Consider the following 13,270-nt stretch of genomic DNA (forward strand, 5'->3'; position numbering starts at 1 on the left):
GCAAATGGAGGTCATACAAATGTTCATAAAAGTTTTATTAAGAAAATGAATATTTGTTTTGGGCGGCACGGTGGTGTAGTGGTCAGCGCTGTCGCCTCACAGCAAGAAGATCCTGGGTTCGAGCCCAGTAGCCGGCGAGGGCCTTTCTGTGTGGAGTTTGCATGTTCTCCTCGTGTCTGCATGGGTTTCCTCCGGGTGCTCCGGTTTCCCCCACAGTCCAAAGACATGCAGGTTAGGTTAACTGGTGACTCTAAATTGACCGTAGGTGTGAATGTGAGTGTGAATGGTTGTCTGTGTCTATGTGTCAGCCCTGTGATGACCTGGCGACTTGTCCAGGGTGTACCCCGCCTTTCGCCCGTAGTCAGCTGGGATAGGCTCCAGCTTGCCTGCGACCCTGTAGAACAGGATAAAGCGGCTAGAGATAATGAGATGAGGTTATTATATTTTACTCCAGTCTTTACAAACGAGGTCAAAAATTATTGTTGAAAATGAAACAAAAGTTTTGGTTTTTTTTTTAATTTAAAAAAGGAACATTTTAAGTTGATAAAGAATAGGTAATAAAATGTACTTTTTTTGGTAATAAAACTTTCTTCATTTAATTAAAAAAAAATTGTAATTGGAAAATCAAATCATGAATCCAGTATTGTGAATTGAATCAAATAGTGAATTGAATGAATCATTACATGCCTTAAAAAACCCAAAACAAAAGTCTTTAATGCTGAATTTTCTGGTTTGTTCATGGTAATATGTTAAGTGATGTCAGTTAAGGAAGTTAATGTAATGTGTACCATCATGTAATGCACATTATATAAGGTGTACCATTTATTTTAATAGTACATTCATACTAAATTATGTATAATAATTACCCTGCATTACGTCTACAAGGTCATCATAGTTAGAAGTGTTGACCATAGTCTACTAACTAAATATCTGAATAAATGGGAATTAAGAATTATCTGGTTTCATAATCATTACAGTTTTGCTGGATGTTCAAAAGGCTATTAAAATGAACTCTGCATGAAAAAAACAAATACTTTCCTCTCACCCTCCTCAAACAATATTTCTGGATAAAACTTATTCCACATAGCACTTGCCGAAAACCATAAAAAAGTCTTTGGTTTGTGTGCGTCTCTCTCTATTTGTATAGAGGATTAACTGAAATTGCTATTTTCTTTACGAAAGGTCAACAATTATGTGGTGTGCACAGGGTGTGAGAATGGCTCTGCAGGGTTTAAGATCGTGAGGAGTTTAAGCTGTGTGGTCTGCCGTATTCATGTTTTAAAAGCAGCCATGTCCGGGACATTCCCACGCTTTGGTAGCCTAATAGTTATTTTGGCACGCCTGGCACTTCAGGCCGTTTTTGTTGTGCAATCCAAGTGGAGCTTCGTCCTGTATTGTGCCTCAACCCACATATGTTTACATCAGAGACTTGACAGAGACAGAACATTCCTGTCTTTGAGCTCAGTCCCAAAGTCAGAGTAGTGCATGATCAGAAAATAGTGTGCAATGCTCCCAAACACCCATTGGGGTTTTTGAGGTGCCAATCTGAGAACTCCAGCCTGTCACCTTTGACCCCTCTGCATGTAGGTGGGGCTGAAAGGCGTGGAATGTGGAGCGATGTTGTATTCTAACTGCACAGTGAGTGATTGTGCCATGGGCTCAAACATCACTGTGATGAGTTGATGGATGGCTGAACACATTCAACCAGAGGGGAACAGTGGGATAACTGGCATAGCTGAGCTGGCTGGTTTTAGAGCTAAGGACAGCGGCGCTGTTTAGATGTCTGGAGGAAACAACAAACTGGATGAAAAGTTACTAAAAAAAAAAAAAGAGGACAACAGGACACTGAACATTAGAGTTTATAGATGACTGTGTGTCTACACGAGGATATACGAGCTTCATGTTCTATTCTCAGTACAGGAAAATGCACCACTTGTCTGTGTAATCACACATGCGACAGACAGAAATGGATTATAGATTGGATTTAAAAAAAAAAAAACACTGGAGTATTTGTTTAATATGATGTTCCAACTTCAGTCAAATATTTGTGTTAAAGCAATCACAATTTATATATTAATAAACTTGTATACCACCCTGTTTCCAAAAAAGTTGGGACGCTGTGTAAAATGTAAATAACAGATTGTGATGATTTAGCAAATCATGTAAACTCCATATTTCATTGAAAATGGTACAAAGACAACATATCAAATGTTGAAACTGAGAAATCTTTTTTTTTTTTTTTAATATGCTCATTTTGAATTTAGTGCCAGCAACACGTTAAAAAAAAAAAAAAAGGGATGGGGACAGCAAAAGACTGGAAAAGTTGTTTTTGGAAATGGAGTTGTGTATATTATAGCACCTTTTTAAAAAAATATATATTAAGGACATGCAGTATATTACTTAACATTTAATGCATGTTAATTGTACAGTGGGGCAAAAAAGTATTTAGTCAGTCACCAACTGTGCAAGTTCTCCCACTTAAAAAGATGAGAGAGGCCTGTAATTTTCATCATAGGTATACCTCAACTATGAGAGACAAAATGAGAAAAAAAATCCAGAAAATCACATTGTCTGTCTGATTTTTAAATAATTTATTTGCAAATTATGGTGGAAAATAAGTATTTGGTCAATAACAAAAGTTCATCTCAATACTTTGTTATATACCCTTTGTTGGCAATGACAGAGGTCACATGTTTTCTGTAAGTCTTCACAAGGTTTTCACACACTGTTGCTGGTATTTTGGCCCATTCCTCCATGCAGATCTCCTCTAGAGCAGTGATGTTTTGGGGCTGTCACTGGGCAACACGGACTTTCAACTCCCTCCAAAGATTTTCTATGGGGTTGAGATCTGGAGACTGGCTAGGCCACTCCAGGACCTTGAAATGCTTCTTACGAAGCCACTCCTTCATTGCCCGGGCGGTGTGTTTGGGATCATTGTCATGCTGAAAGACCCAGCCACGTTTCATCTTCAATGCCCTTGCTGATGGAAGGAGGTTTTCACTCAAAATCTCACGATACATGGCCCCATTCATTCTTTCCTTTACACGGATCAGTCGTCCTGGTCCCTTTGCAGAAAAACAGCCCCAAAGCATGATGTTTCCACCCCCATGCTTCACAGTAGGTATGGTGTTCTTTGGATGCAACTCGGCATTCTTTCTCCTCCTAACACGACAAGTTGAGTTTTTACCAAAAAGTTCTATTTTGGTTTCATCGGACCATATGACATTCTCCCAATCCTCTTCTGGATCATCCAAATGCTCTCTAGCAAACTTCAGACGGGCCTGGACATGTACTGGCTTAAGCAGGGGGCACTGCAGGATTTGAGTCCCTGGCGGCGTAGTGTGTCACTGATGGTAGCCTTTGTTACTTTGGTCCCAGCTCTCTGCAGGTCATTCACTAGGTCCCCCTGTGTGGTTCTGGGATTTTTGCTCACTGTTCTTGTGATCATTTTGACCCCACGGGGTGAGATCTTGCGTGGAGCCCTAGATCGAGGGAGATTATCAGTGGTCTTGTATGTCTTCCATTTTCTAATAATTGCTCCCACAGTTGATTTCTTCACACCAAGCTGCTTACCTATTGCAGATTCAGTCTTCCCAGCCTGGTGCAGGTCTACAATTTTGTTTCTGGTGTCCTTTGACAGCTCTTTGGTCTTGGCCATAGTGGAGTTTGGAGTGTGACTGTTTGAGATTGTGGACAGGTATCTTTTATACTGATAACGAGTTCAAACAGGTGCCATTAATACAGGTAACGAGTGGAGGACAGAGGAGCCTCTTAAAGAAGAAGTTACAGGTCTGTGAGAGCCAGAAATCTTGCTTTTTTGTAGGTGACCAAACACTTATTTTACCGAGGAATTTACCAATTAATTCATTAAAAATCCTATAATGTGATTTCCTGTATTCTTTCTCCCCATTCTGTCTCTCATAGTTGAGGTATACCTATGATGAAAATTACAGGTCTCTCTCATCTTTTTAAGTGGGAGAACTTGCACAATTGGTGGCTGACTAAATACTTTTTTGCCCCACTGTATATTATCGGAATGTAGATGTGTAACTGCTCTGTTCCTCTGTGTGTCTCAGTGGCAGGCTGAGGCTCAGGAGTACTGTCCCAATGCTAAGCTTGTGCTAGTGGGCTGTAAGCTCGATATGAGGACGGATGTCAGCACCTTGCGAGAACTGTCCAAACAGCGCCTCATACCCGTCACACACGAGCAGGTGAGAAGGCGCATGCACTTGAGGGAAATGAAGAGAAAGCAATGTGGAGGCTGTGCAATGAGAAGGAAGAAGGAAAACTATCACTTTTAATATTACTGTTTACACAGATACTGCAGTGGGTCTCACCAGAGAGATGGCTCAATCTCTCTCTCGTGCGTGCACACAGCTAAATGAGACAGTCTGAAAGGACCTGACCGACAGTAGTGCTAGATTAGATTTGGATGAGTCTATCCAGACTGTTTAATATTCATGCCTAGGATTTAGCAAATTGAAGAAGGAAAGCAACAGCAGGCTTTGATGAAAAAGTGCAGCCTGATATCACAGGCTTTAGTCTCGCGTGCGTGCGTACATGCATGCACGCTATTCAGAAATAAGACTGTACAATTCCATAATTGACCAATACATATTGAGTATTCAACAAAGTTGTGCAATAAAGAGGATTATTTAACACATTCCGACCAATCAGAACAGACAATTACATCAGTAGGGAATAAAACAAATCTATGGCAGAGGACTGTGATGTAGGCTGAGAGAAAGTGGATTATTTTCCTGTAACAGCATGCCCCACAGTGTTTTATTCCTCTTATACCAGAGTGATTTACCAACAGTTACCATTTTTAATTTATTAATGAATTATATATGTCATGCTTTTTAAATTTTTACAGTTGGTTCCTGTTATGCCTTACATTATAGGTTATCACAGCTAAAAACAGCCAATCCCTCACCAGGCTCGTTCTCTCTCTCTCTCTCTCTCTCTCTCTCTCTCTCTCTCTCTCCGTGTTGAAGATAGGCTGTGTTTTTTTTGGTCTTACTATCACACCAGAAAGCACACACTCCTGTCCTGATGACTTTCCTGTGTCAGAAAACTTACTGACCTTTACAAAGACCTGACACTCAAGAATTCTTCCATTTATGAAAAATGAACATCTTCTAACAGAATGCGTATAAACCATATTAGGAATTATACATTTATCTTTGTTAAATAACATACTTTCTTAGCCCATCTATTATTAGGCAAAGATTATGTGGAGTATCTGTCACACAGTTCCCTGTGAATGAGCTGTCACTATAGAAACAATTTATAAAAATGAGCACATTAAAGTGATGCATTTATCACTTAAAGCTCATAGGCAACAGTTTTAATTTTATGCACATTTGAAACTTTATATGTTAAAAAACCCTCTGTAATTTTCTTCTGGTCCCAAGAAGTATCGTTAATAAGTAGTAATCAAAATGAGTTAGTGCGGATCGCGGCGAATTTCTGTTCGGCTATTTTCGTGACCACTCGGCGCGTGACGTCATTTAAGCCAAACAAACCGCTTGAGTCGAGTCCACTTCTGTGTATTTTCATTGCTGTTCGGCTTGATTACAGACGTGCGTTCGGGAATTTCCAAAAAAAAAAAAAAACATGCCTTATTGTTGTGCAGTGAACTGTCACAATGGGACTGATTCAGGAAGAAGTTTTTACCATTTTCCAAAAGAGGAGAAGAGGCGGAGAGAGTGGATTGTGCATCTGAAGCGAGAGGGTTGGCAGCCGGGTAAATACGCCGCTCTGTGCGCCGATCACTTCGAGGAGGATTCATTTTTGAAGAATCCCCATGTGTTGGAGAGTTTAGGTGTCAGTGTCGGACAGAGAAGGCTCAAACCTGACGCTGTTCCAACAAAATTTGAGCACAAAAGCAAGCAGTCAAAGAAGAAACAGACCAGCAATGCTCAAGCAAAAAGGAGAAGATTGGAGGTAAACATTTTTACCTTTGCTTGCAATTTTTCAAGTAAAGAATCCTGAGGGATCCTGTACAATCATTGTGTACTGTAAATGAGACAAAAAGGATATTTCCTTGTTTAGAGTAGGCTATAAATAGTATAATGCTTGTATTAATATTAGCAATAACTTATATTAGCAATATAAACGAATCCACGTTCTATTATAGGGATTGTGTGTGTGATCAGAGTCAGCCGAGTCGCTGTCCGATTCCGAGGCTGCATGGTCAAACCAGTGAGCCACTTTCACAGATTGCTTCACAACGGGCATAGGCTCATACATATATGGTTTCACCTCTCGATATTCAATTTGGAGACTTCCTGCTTCAAAATCGCCATCACTTTCAGGCATTTTGCACAACTAAAATCCGTACACGTGTGCTCGGTTTGCAAGTAAACACACAGCTGCTCCCAGTCTCTTTGGCTTAAATGACGTCACGACGACGGTCCCCTGGTGGTGAAAGTGCGCATAAGTGAGATGTAAACAAACCTTTTGGAAATTGGGCAAAACAGTATATTTTAAGCATTTTATTCAATTTTAGGGTGCAAATTAGACACCAGGAAGATTTAATTCGCTTTTTGGGTCGTTCTTCTAGACAATAAAGTTGATATTCTACATTTCACCTCTGACCGTTGCCTATGACCTTTAAATGACAGCCAGAACAACTGACAGCTACCATAAAAATCCACAAAATGACTGCTGTATAACTCCGATTATTAAACATTTAACCTTGACAATGCTGTGGTTTTATATGATATGGCCAAAAGTATGTGAACACCTGACCATCACACCCCTATGTGGGCCTTCACCAAACTGTTACGATAAATTTGTCTAAAATGTCTTTGTATGATGTAGCATTATGATTTCTCTTCACTGGAATGAAAGGACCCAAACCTGTTCCAGCATGATTGTGCCTCTGTGCACAAAGTGAGAGCCATGGTTTGCCAAAGTTGGAGTGAAAGAACTTGAGTGTCCTGCACAGAACCCTGACCTCAACCCCACTGAACACCTTTGGGATGAACTGGAATGCCAGGCCTCCTCACCCAACATTAGTGCCTGATCTCATTAATGCTCTTGTGGCTGAATGAGCACAAATCCCCAAGCAACATCCCACAATCTAGTGGAACACCTTCTCAGAGGAGTGGAGGCTCTTATGGTGGCAAAGGGGGGGAACCAGCTCCATCCTTGGAATAGGATGTTCAGCAAACACATGAGTGTCATGGTCTGATGTCTCCATACTTTTAGCCATGTAAAGTGTATTTTTTGTTACTATAATGTCTCAGAGTAGTATTAATTCTTATTCTCATGACTATGGCATTACCATTTACTGTTATCTGTTATGTTATTCTGCCATAGGTTTTTAGAGACAGTGGTGCTTGAAAGTTTGTGAACCCTTTAGAATTTTCTATATTTCTGCATAAATATGACCTAAAACAACATCAGATTTTCACACAAGTCCTAAAAGTAAATAAAGAGAACCCAGTTAAACAAATGAGACAAAAACATTGTACTTGGTCATTTATTTATTGAGGAAAATGATCCAGTATTACATATCTGTGAGTGGGAAAAGTATGTGAACCGCTAGGATTAGCAGTTAATTTGAAGGTGAAATTAGAGTCCGGTGTTTTCAATCAATGGGATGACAATCAGGTGTGAGTGGGCACCCTGTTTTATTTAAAGAACAGGGATCTATCAAAGTCTGATCTTCACAACACAGGTTTGTGGAAGTGTATCATGGCATGAACAAAGGAAATTTCTGAGGACCTCAGAAAAAGTGTTGTTCATGCTCAATCAGGCAGGAAAAGGTTACAAAACCATGTCTAAAGAGTTTGGACTCCACCAATTCAGTCAGACAGATTGTGTACAAATGGAGGAAATTCAAGACCATTATTACCCTCCCCAGGAGTGGTCGACCAACAAAGATCACTCCAAGAGCAAGGCGTGTAATAGTCGGCGAGGTCACAAAGGACCCCAGGGTAACTTCTCAGCAACTGAAGGCCTCTCTCACATTGGCTAATGTTAATGTTCATGAGTCCACCATCAGGAGAACACTGAACAACAGTGGTGTGCATGGCAAGGTTGCAAGGAGAAAGCCACTGCTCTCCAAAAAGAACATTGCTGCGCATCTGCAGTTTGCTAAAGATCATGTAGACAAGCCAGAAGGCTATTGGAAAAATGCTTTGTGGATGGATGAGACCAAAATAGAACTTTTTGGTTTAAATGAGAAGTATTATGTTTGGAGAAAGGAAAACACTGCATTCCAACACGAGAACCTTATCCCATCTGTGAAACATGGTGGTGGTAGTATCATGGTTTGGGCCTGTTTTGCTGCATCTGGGCCAGGACGGCTTGCCATCATTGATGGAACAATGAATTCTGAATTATACCAGCGAATTCTAAAGGAAAATGTCAGGACATCTGTTCATGAACTGAATCTCAAGAGAAGGTGGGTCATGCAGCAAGACAACGACCCTAAGCACACAAGTTGTTCTACCAAAGAATGGTTAAAGAAGAATAAAGTTAATGTTTTGGAATGGTCAAGTCAAAGTCCTGACCTTAATCCAATCGAAATGTTGTGGAAGGACCTGAAGCGAGCATTTCATGTGAGGAAACCCACCAACATCCCAGAGTTGAAGCTGTTCTGTACGGAAGAATGGGCTAAAATTCCTCCAAGCCGGTGTGCAGGACTGATCAACAGTTACTGGCAACGTTTAGTTGCAGTTATTGCTGCACAAGGGGATCACACCAGATACTGAAAGCAAAGGTTCACATACTTTTGCCACTCACAGATATGTAATATTGGATCATTTTCCTCAATAAATAAATGACCAAGTATAATATTTTTGTCTTGTTTAACTGGGTTCTCTTTATCTACTTTTAGGACTTGTGTGAAAATCTGATGTTGTTTTAGGTCATATTTATGCATAAATTTATAGAAAATTCTAAAGGGTTCACAAACTTTCAAGCACCACTGTAATGGAAAGATACTGTTCAATATTCTGTAGAGCTGTATACATCACGTGTCTATTTTGGCTTTTACAGTACTTATATTGCTGAATATGAGCATTATGCAAATGAGCACTTTAGGAAAGCCACAATTATCTTATCTGCATCCCGTAAGCATTTTAACTGTTCATATTATTTATACACACTATAAAGGAAACATTGATTGGAGTTGTTCCCAAAGTATTAAGTTGTCAGTTCCAGTAGTGTTTTTTGAGGCATATCATAATGACCATCGCAAGCACTACACCAATAAAACATATACTTAATTTTCATTACTCATACTGTCAACTCTCTGTATACATTGGAACTTGGAATATGTTTTCTGATGCGCCCGTCCATGCATATAAGCTGTGACGGCACACGTACTTGCTCTGACAACATTTCAACACACGCTCACTCGTGCGCACACAGAGGTCCAGAAAGCTGTAGCAGAATTATTTCAGTCATGTGTGAGCTTCCTGTTACTGTATAATAAGCATAATAAACATGACTAATGGGAAACATGGCAAGAAAGGTTAATGGAGAAATGGACCACATACATTTTAGTATTGTATTTTAGTTCATAAATACAACCTGGTGCACAATCAGCATTTACTGTGTCACTAATTTAATACCATCGTGTTGGTATGAATTAAAAGTAACACGCCATCGACTGCAGAAGCATATGGATTTTTAAGTTGAATATGCACTTTCCTGGCCAAATTACCATGTTTTCAGTTCTCTGCGCCAGTTTCTCATCTCATCTCATTATCTCTAGCTGCTTTATCCTGTTCTACAGGGTCGCAGGCAAGCTGGAGCCTATCCCAGCTGACTACGGGCGAAAGGCGGGGTACACCCTGGACAAGTCGCCAGGTCATCACAGGGCTGACACATAGACACAGACAACCATTCACACACTCATTCACACCTACGGTCAATTTAGAGTCACCAGTTAACCTAACCTGTATGTCTTTGGACTGTGGGGGAAACCGGAGCACCTGGAGGAAACCCACGCGGACACGGGGAGAACATGCAAACTCCACACAGAAAGGCCCTCGCCGGCCACGGGGCTCGAACCCAGACCTTCTTGCTGTGAGGCGACAGCCCCTATTTATTTATTTATTTATTTATTTATTGCATCTCCTAAGGAATAAAAAAATCAGAGTGCTACACTCTGCTCATAATTACATGACAGGAGAGTGATTAAGGGAGGGAAGGAGGGAGGTATAGCACTAGGTAGCTGGTGGGAAATTAAAGGGGGGGGGGAGCCAGGCAGCATTTATTTTTTATCAAGGCAGCATTTTTGTTATAACTGTCATTCACACTAGGAGCTTGAGAGTGCAGTTCACAGATTGCTCCCACTTAGTGTGTCGCAGAGAGGACGAGGGGGAGAAGTGGAAAAAGGTTCTTGGGGAGAAGATAGGTCACAGGTTTTTCCTATCATTTTCCATTCTTTAACAAGAATAATAATAGGTTGTTGTTGTTGTATAACTTGTATCCTGCTCATGATATATAACTTTCCTGATCAGGGTTATGGTAGGTTCAAAGCCTATCCCAGGAACTAAGGTCTAAGGCAGGAATGTAAACCAAGACGCATTTTGTCTTTCATTGTTGCTTCGAGGTTAATGTAGTTACCAAGTCTTTCCCTCGAACCCTTTTCTATAAATATCTGCATCAAACCTTATCCCGTTCTTCAGTAATGTCACGTTAGACACAATATTGCTGTAATCTATAAATATGGACATCTTCACCATGTAGCAGAACTCTGCCATTTTAGACAAATAGAATTCCCTTGTTTCCCTTGGTATCTTTCTGCTGCCCTGGTACCATCTCTGTGTGTTCAGGTCACACCAGAATTATGGTAATTATGAGGAATGAAGGCTTGGAGATTAGTAGTTCATATCCTTGGACTTGGAAATTGGTCATTTCTATGGCAACATCTACAGTTGCTAAACTACACCACACTATTTATTATCTAATCAGTGAGGGATAATTATGGGGAATGTTTCATAGGCATATATACAGTTAAGTCCTACCAGTGCACTCCGAACTACATAGAAATGTTGAAGCTGCTGCCATGTTTTCAAATTTTTGCTGTTGCTTGTTGATAACTTTTACATCATATTGTTAAGGCTTAGTTTAAAAAAAAAAAAAAAAGGAACATTTTCAACCAGTAACTATGAGTTCAATAAAGACTTGAGACTTGAATACATTTTATTGACTGAATTTTAACAGGAAAGCCGGTAAGGCAGATAATTACTATATCGCACTTTGGCATAATATTGTACATTTGTAAATATAGACATTTTACTAAATTATTTATCTCAAAATGTATCGTAATGTTGCTTAAAACAGGTATATTTGGATTTGGTCATGTGTATATGGAAAAGATTTTAGGTGACATAGACATTCTTTACATTATGTTACAGGCATTTAGCAGGTGCTCTTATCCAGAGCGACATACAACATACCCAGAGCAGCCTGGGGAGCAGTTAGGGGTTAAGTGGCTTTCTCAAGGGCACTTCAGCCATTCCTGCTAGTCCAGGGAATCAAACTGGTGACATTTTGGTCCCAAAGCTGCTTTTCTAACCATTAGGCCATGGCTTCCCCCCCATAGACCATTACTTGTTCGCTCCATTAGCCCTGTAGCTCCATTGTAAAAGTAAAGAAACTTTCCATAACATTGGACATCAAACACATATTCGCCAATGGGCTACATTTATGTGAACAATTATGTACATTTTAATTTTTTGTTCCTGTGGTGTCTTTCCAAAGTAGATACACATTTTACACAGATCAAAATGTAATGTAAGAAACTCAATACAAATGAACCATCATTTAAGCACATTTCTTTCTCTCTCAATTTTTTTCAGGGCAGTCTGCGGGCACGGGAACTTGGCGCTGTAGCGTACGTCGAGTGTTCGTCACGCGTGTGCGTAAACAGCGTGCGAGATGTCTTTCACATCACTACTCTTGCATCCGTCAGACGCCCCACTCCCGGCCTCAATAGAAGTTCCTCTCGCCGCACCCTCAAGCGCATATCCCATCAGCCCCTGCTGCCAGTCAACTCCCGCACCACACCCCACGAACCCTCCCCTACACTCAGAAAGGACAGGGCCAAGAGCTGCAATATCATGTAGAAAAAAATTCAACAAAAACAAATGAAACACAGCTGTGTCCTGAGCTTGTCCTAAACTGGATTTCTCACAGCTGTGGTCTGTTGAAAAGTGAAATTACAATTTTATGCTTCTATGCTGTATAAATGTGCTAATGAGTGCCACAGAGGACTATTTATTGACCATGAAGTTGTTGTTGTTGTTGTTTATTATTTTGTCACTGAAAGTAAGCAAGAATACAGAGATTTTATGGGATTACATGTGTGAGCAGGTTTTTATTTCAATCCTTGATTTAAATTGCTTGCATTTTATTTCAGTAGTATCTTTCTCGGCTGTCACAATGTCATTAGCAGAGATAATTCAGACAGGTTTGAATCACTACAGTCCTCAGTAATTCCGTTATTCACCTCAGTAAATCTAATGGGAATTGGCTGTGATAGGTGATGGTGCTTCACTCGTGTGGAATTATACACTTCAGAAAATGACGCTGGGTCAGAATGCCAAAAAGGTTATTTTATTTCTACACTTGAAGCCACATGATGAAGGACCTGAGGAGAACTGGCTGACAAAGTGAGATAGACATGTAATCACAGAATTACTGATGCCTGGAGCCTAATCATGCCGTAAGATTAATTCACTGACTCATTTGAGACTCTAAAATGGACAAGGCAGGTGAAGCCTTTCCAGTTAAAATGCCACACAAGTGACATACAAGTGACATAGCCACCATGACTTTCGATTCATCCTGTCCGAAATCTCTTCATATTTATGCTTAAAGCATGTCAGAGCTTACACTAGTTGTATATTCCTGTTCACAATAAACTCTCAAGGGAGAGAAAAAGTCAAGAGAAAGTGATGCAGTTTCATTCTGTGCTCATGCACGCGAACCACAAGTGGCAACTGGGCAGCCGTTTCCACAGTAACTGCCTCCTGCCTGCGTTGTGATGTCACAGCAGAATCGAGCTGTTGCTGTGGTTTCCGGCTCCTCCACACAACATCTTGTTTAAGCTAATGAACAACAATGCAGTAATATGCACACCCATGGTACACCGCAGGTCAAAACTATGACTGTTAAAAGTGCTTTACAATTATGTTATGCTTAACCCAGAGACCATCACCACAAATTCAACAAGACCGAATACCTCCTGTCAGTCAAAGGCCACAGTGATTCAGCCTCACCAGAACTCATAAAATGC

General features: G+C 40.4%; 1 protein-coding gene across 1 annotated transcript in view; it reads left to right on the forward strand.

Moving 5' to 3' along the window:
* Positions 1–12,926, forward strand: part of rnd2 (Rho family GTPase 2) — a 46,587-nt gene extending 33,661 nt beyond the window's left edge. The window contains exons 4-5 of the mRNA XM_060901887.1: positions 4,077–4,211; positions 11,832–12,926. Coding sequence (XP_060757870.1) covers positions 4,077–4,211; positions 11,832–12,098 — 402 coding nt within the window. The 3' untranslated portion in view covers positions 12,099–12,926. The remainder of the gene's footprint in view (positions 1–4,076; positions 4,212–11,831) is intronic.
* The last annotated feature ends 344 nt before the right edge of the window (positions 12,927–13,270 follow it).

Source organism: Neoarius graeffei, chromosome 20, assembly GCF_027579695.1.
Source record: "Neoarius graeffei isolate fNeoGra1 chromosome 20, fNeoGra1.pri, whole genome shotgun sequence".
In the NCBI taxonomy this organism is placed as follows: domain Eukaryota; kingdom Metazoa; phylum Chordata; class Actinopteri; order Siluriformes; family Ariidae; genus Neoarius; species Neoarius graeffei.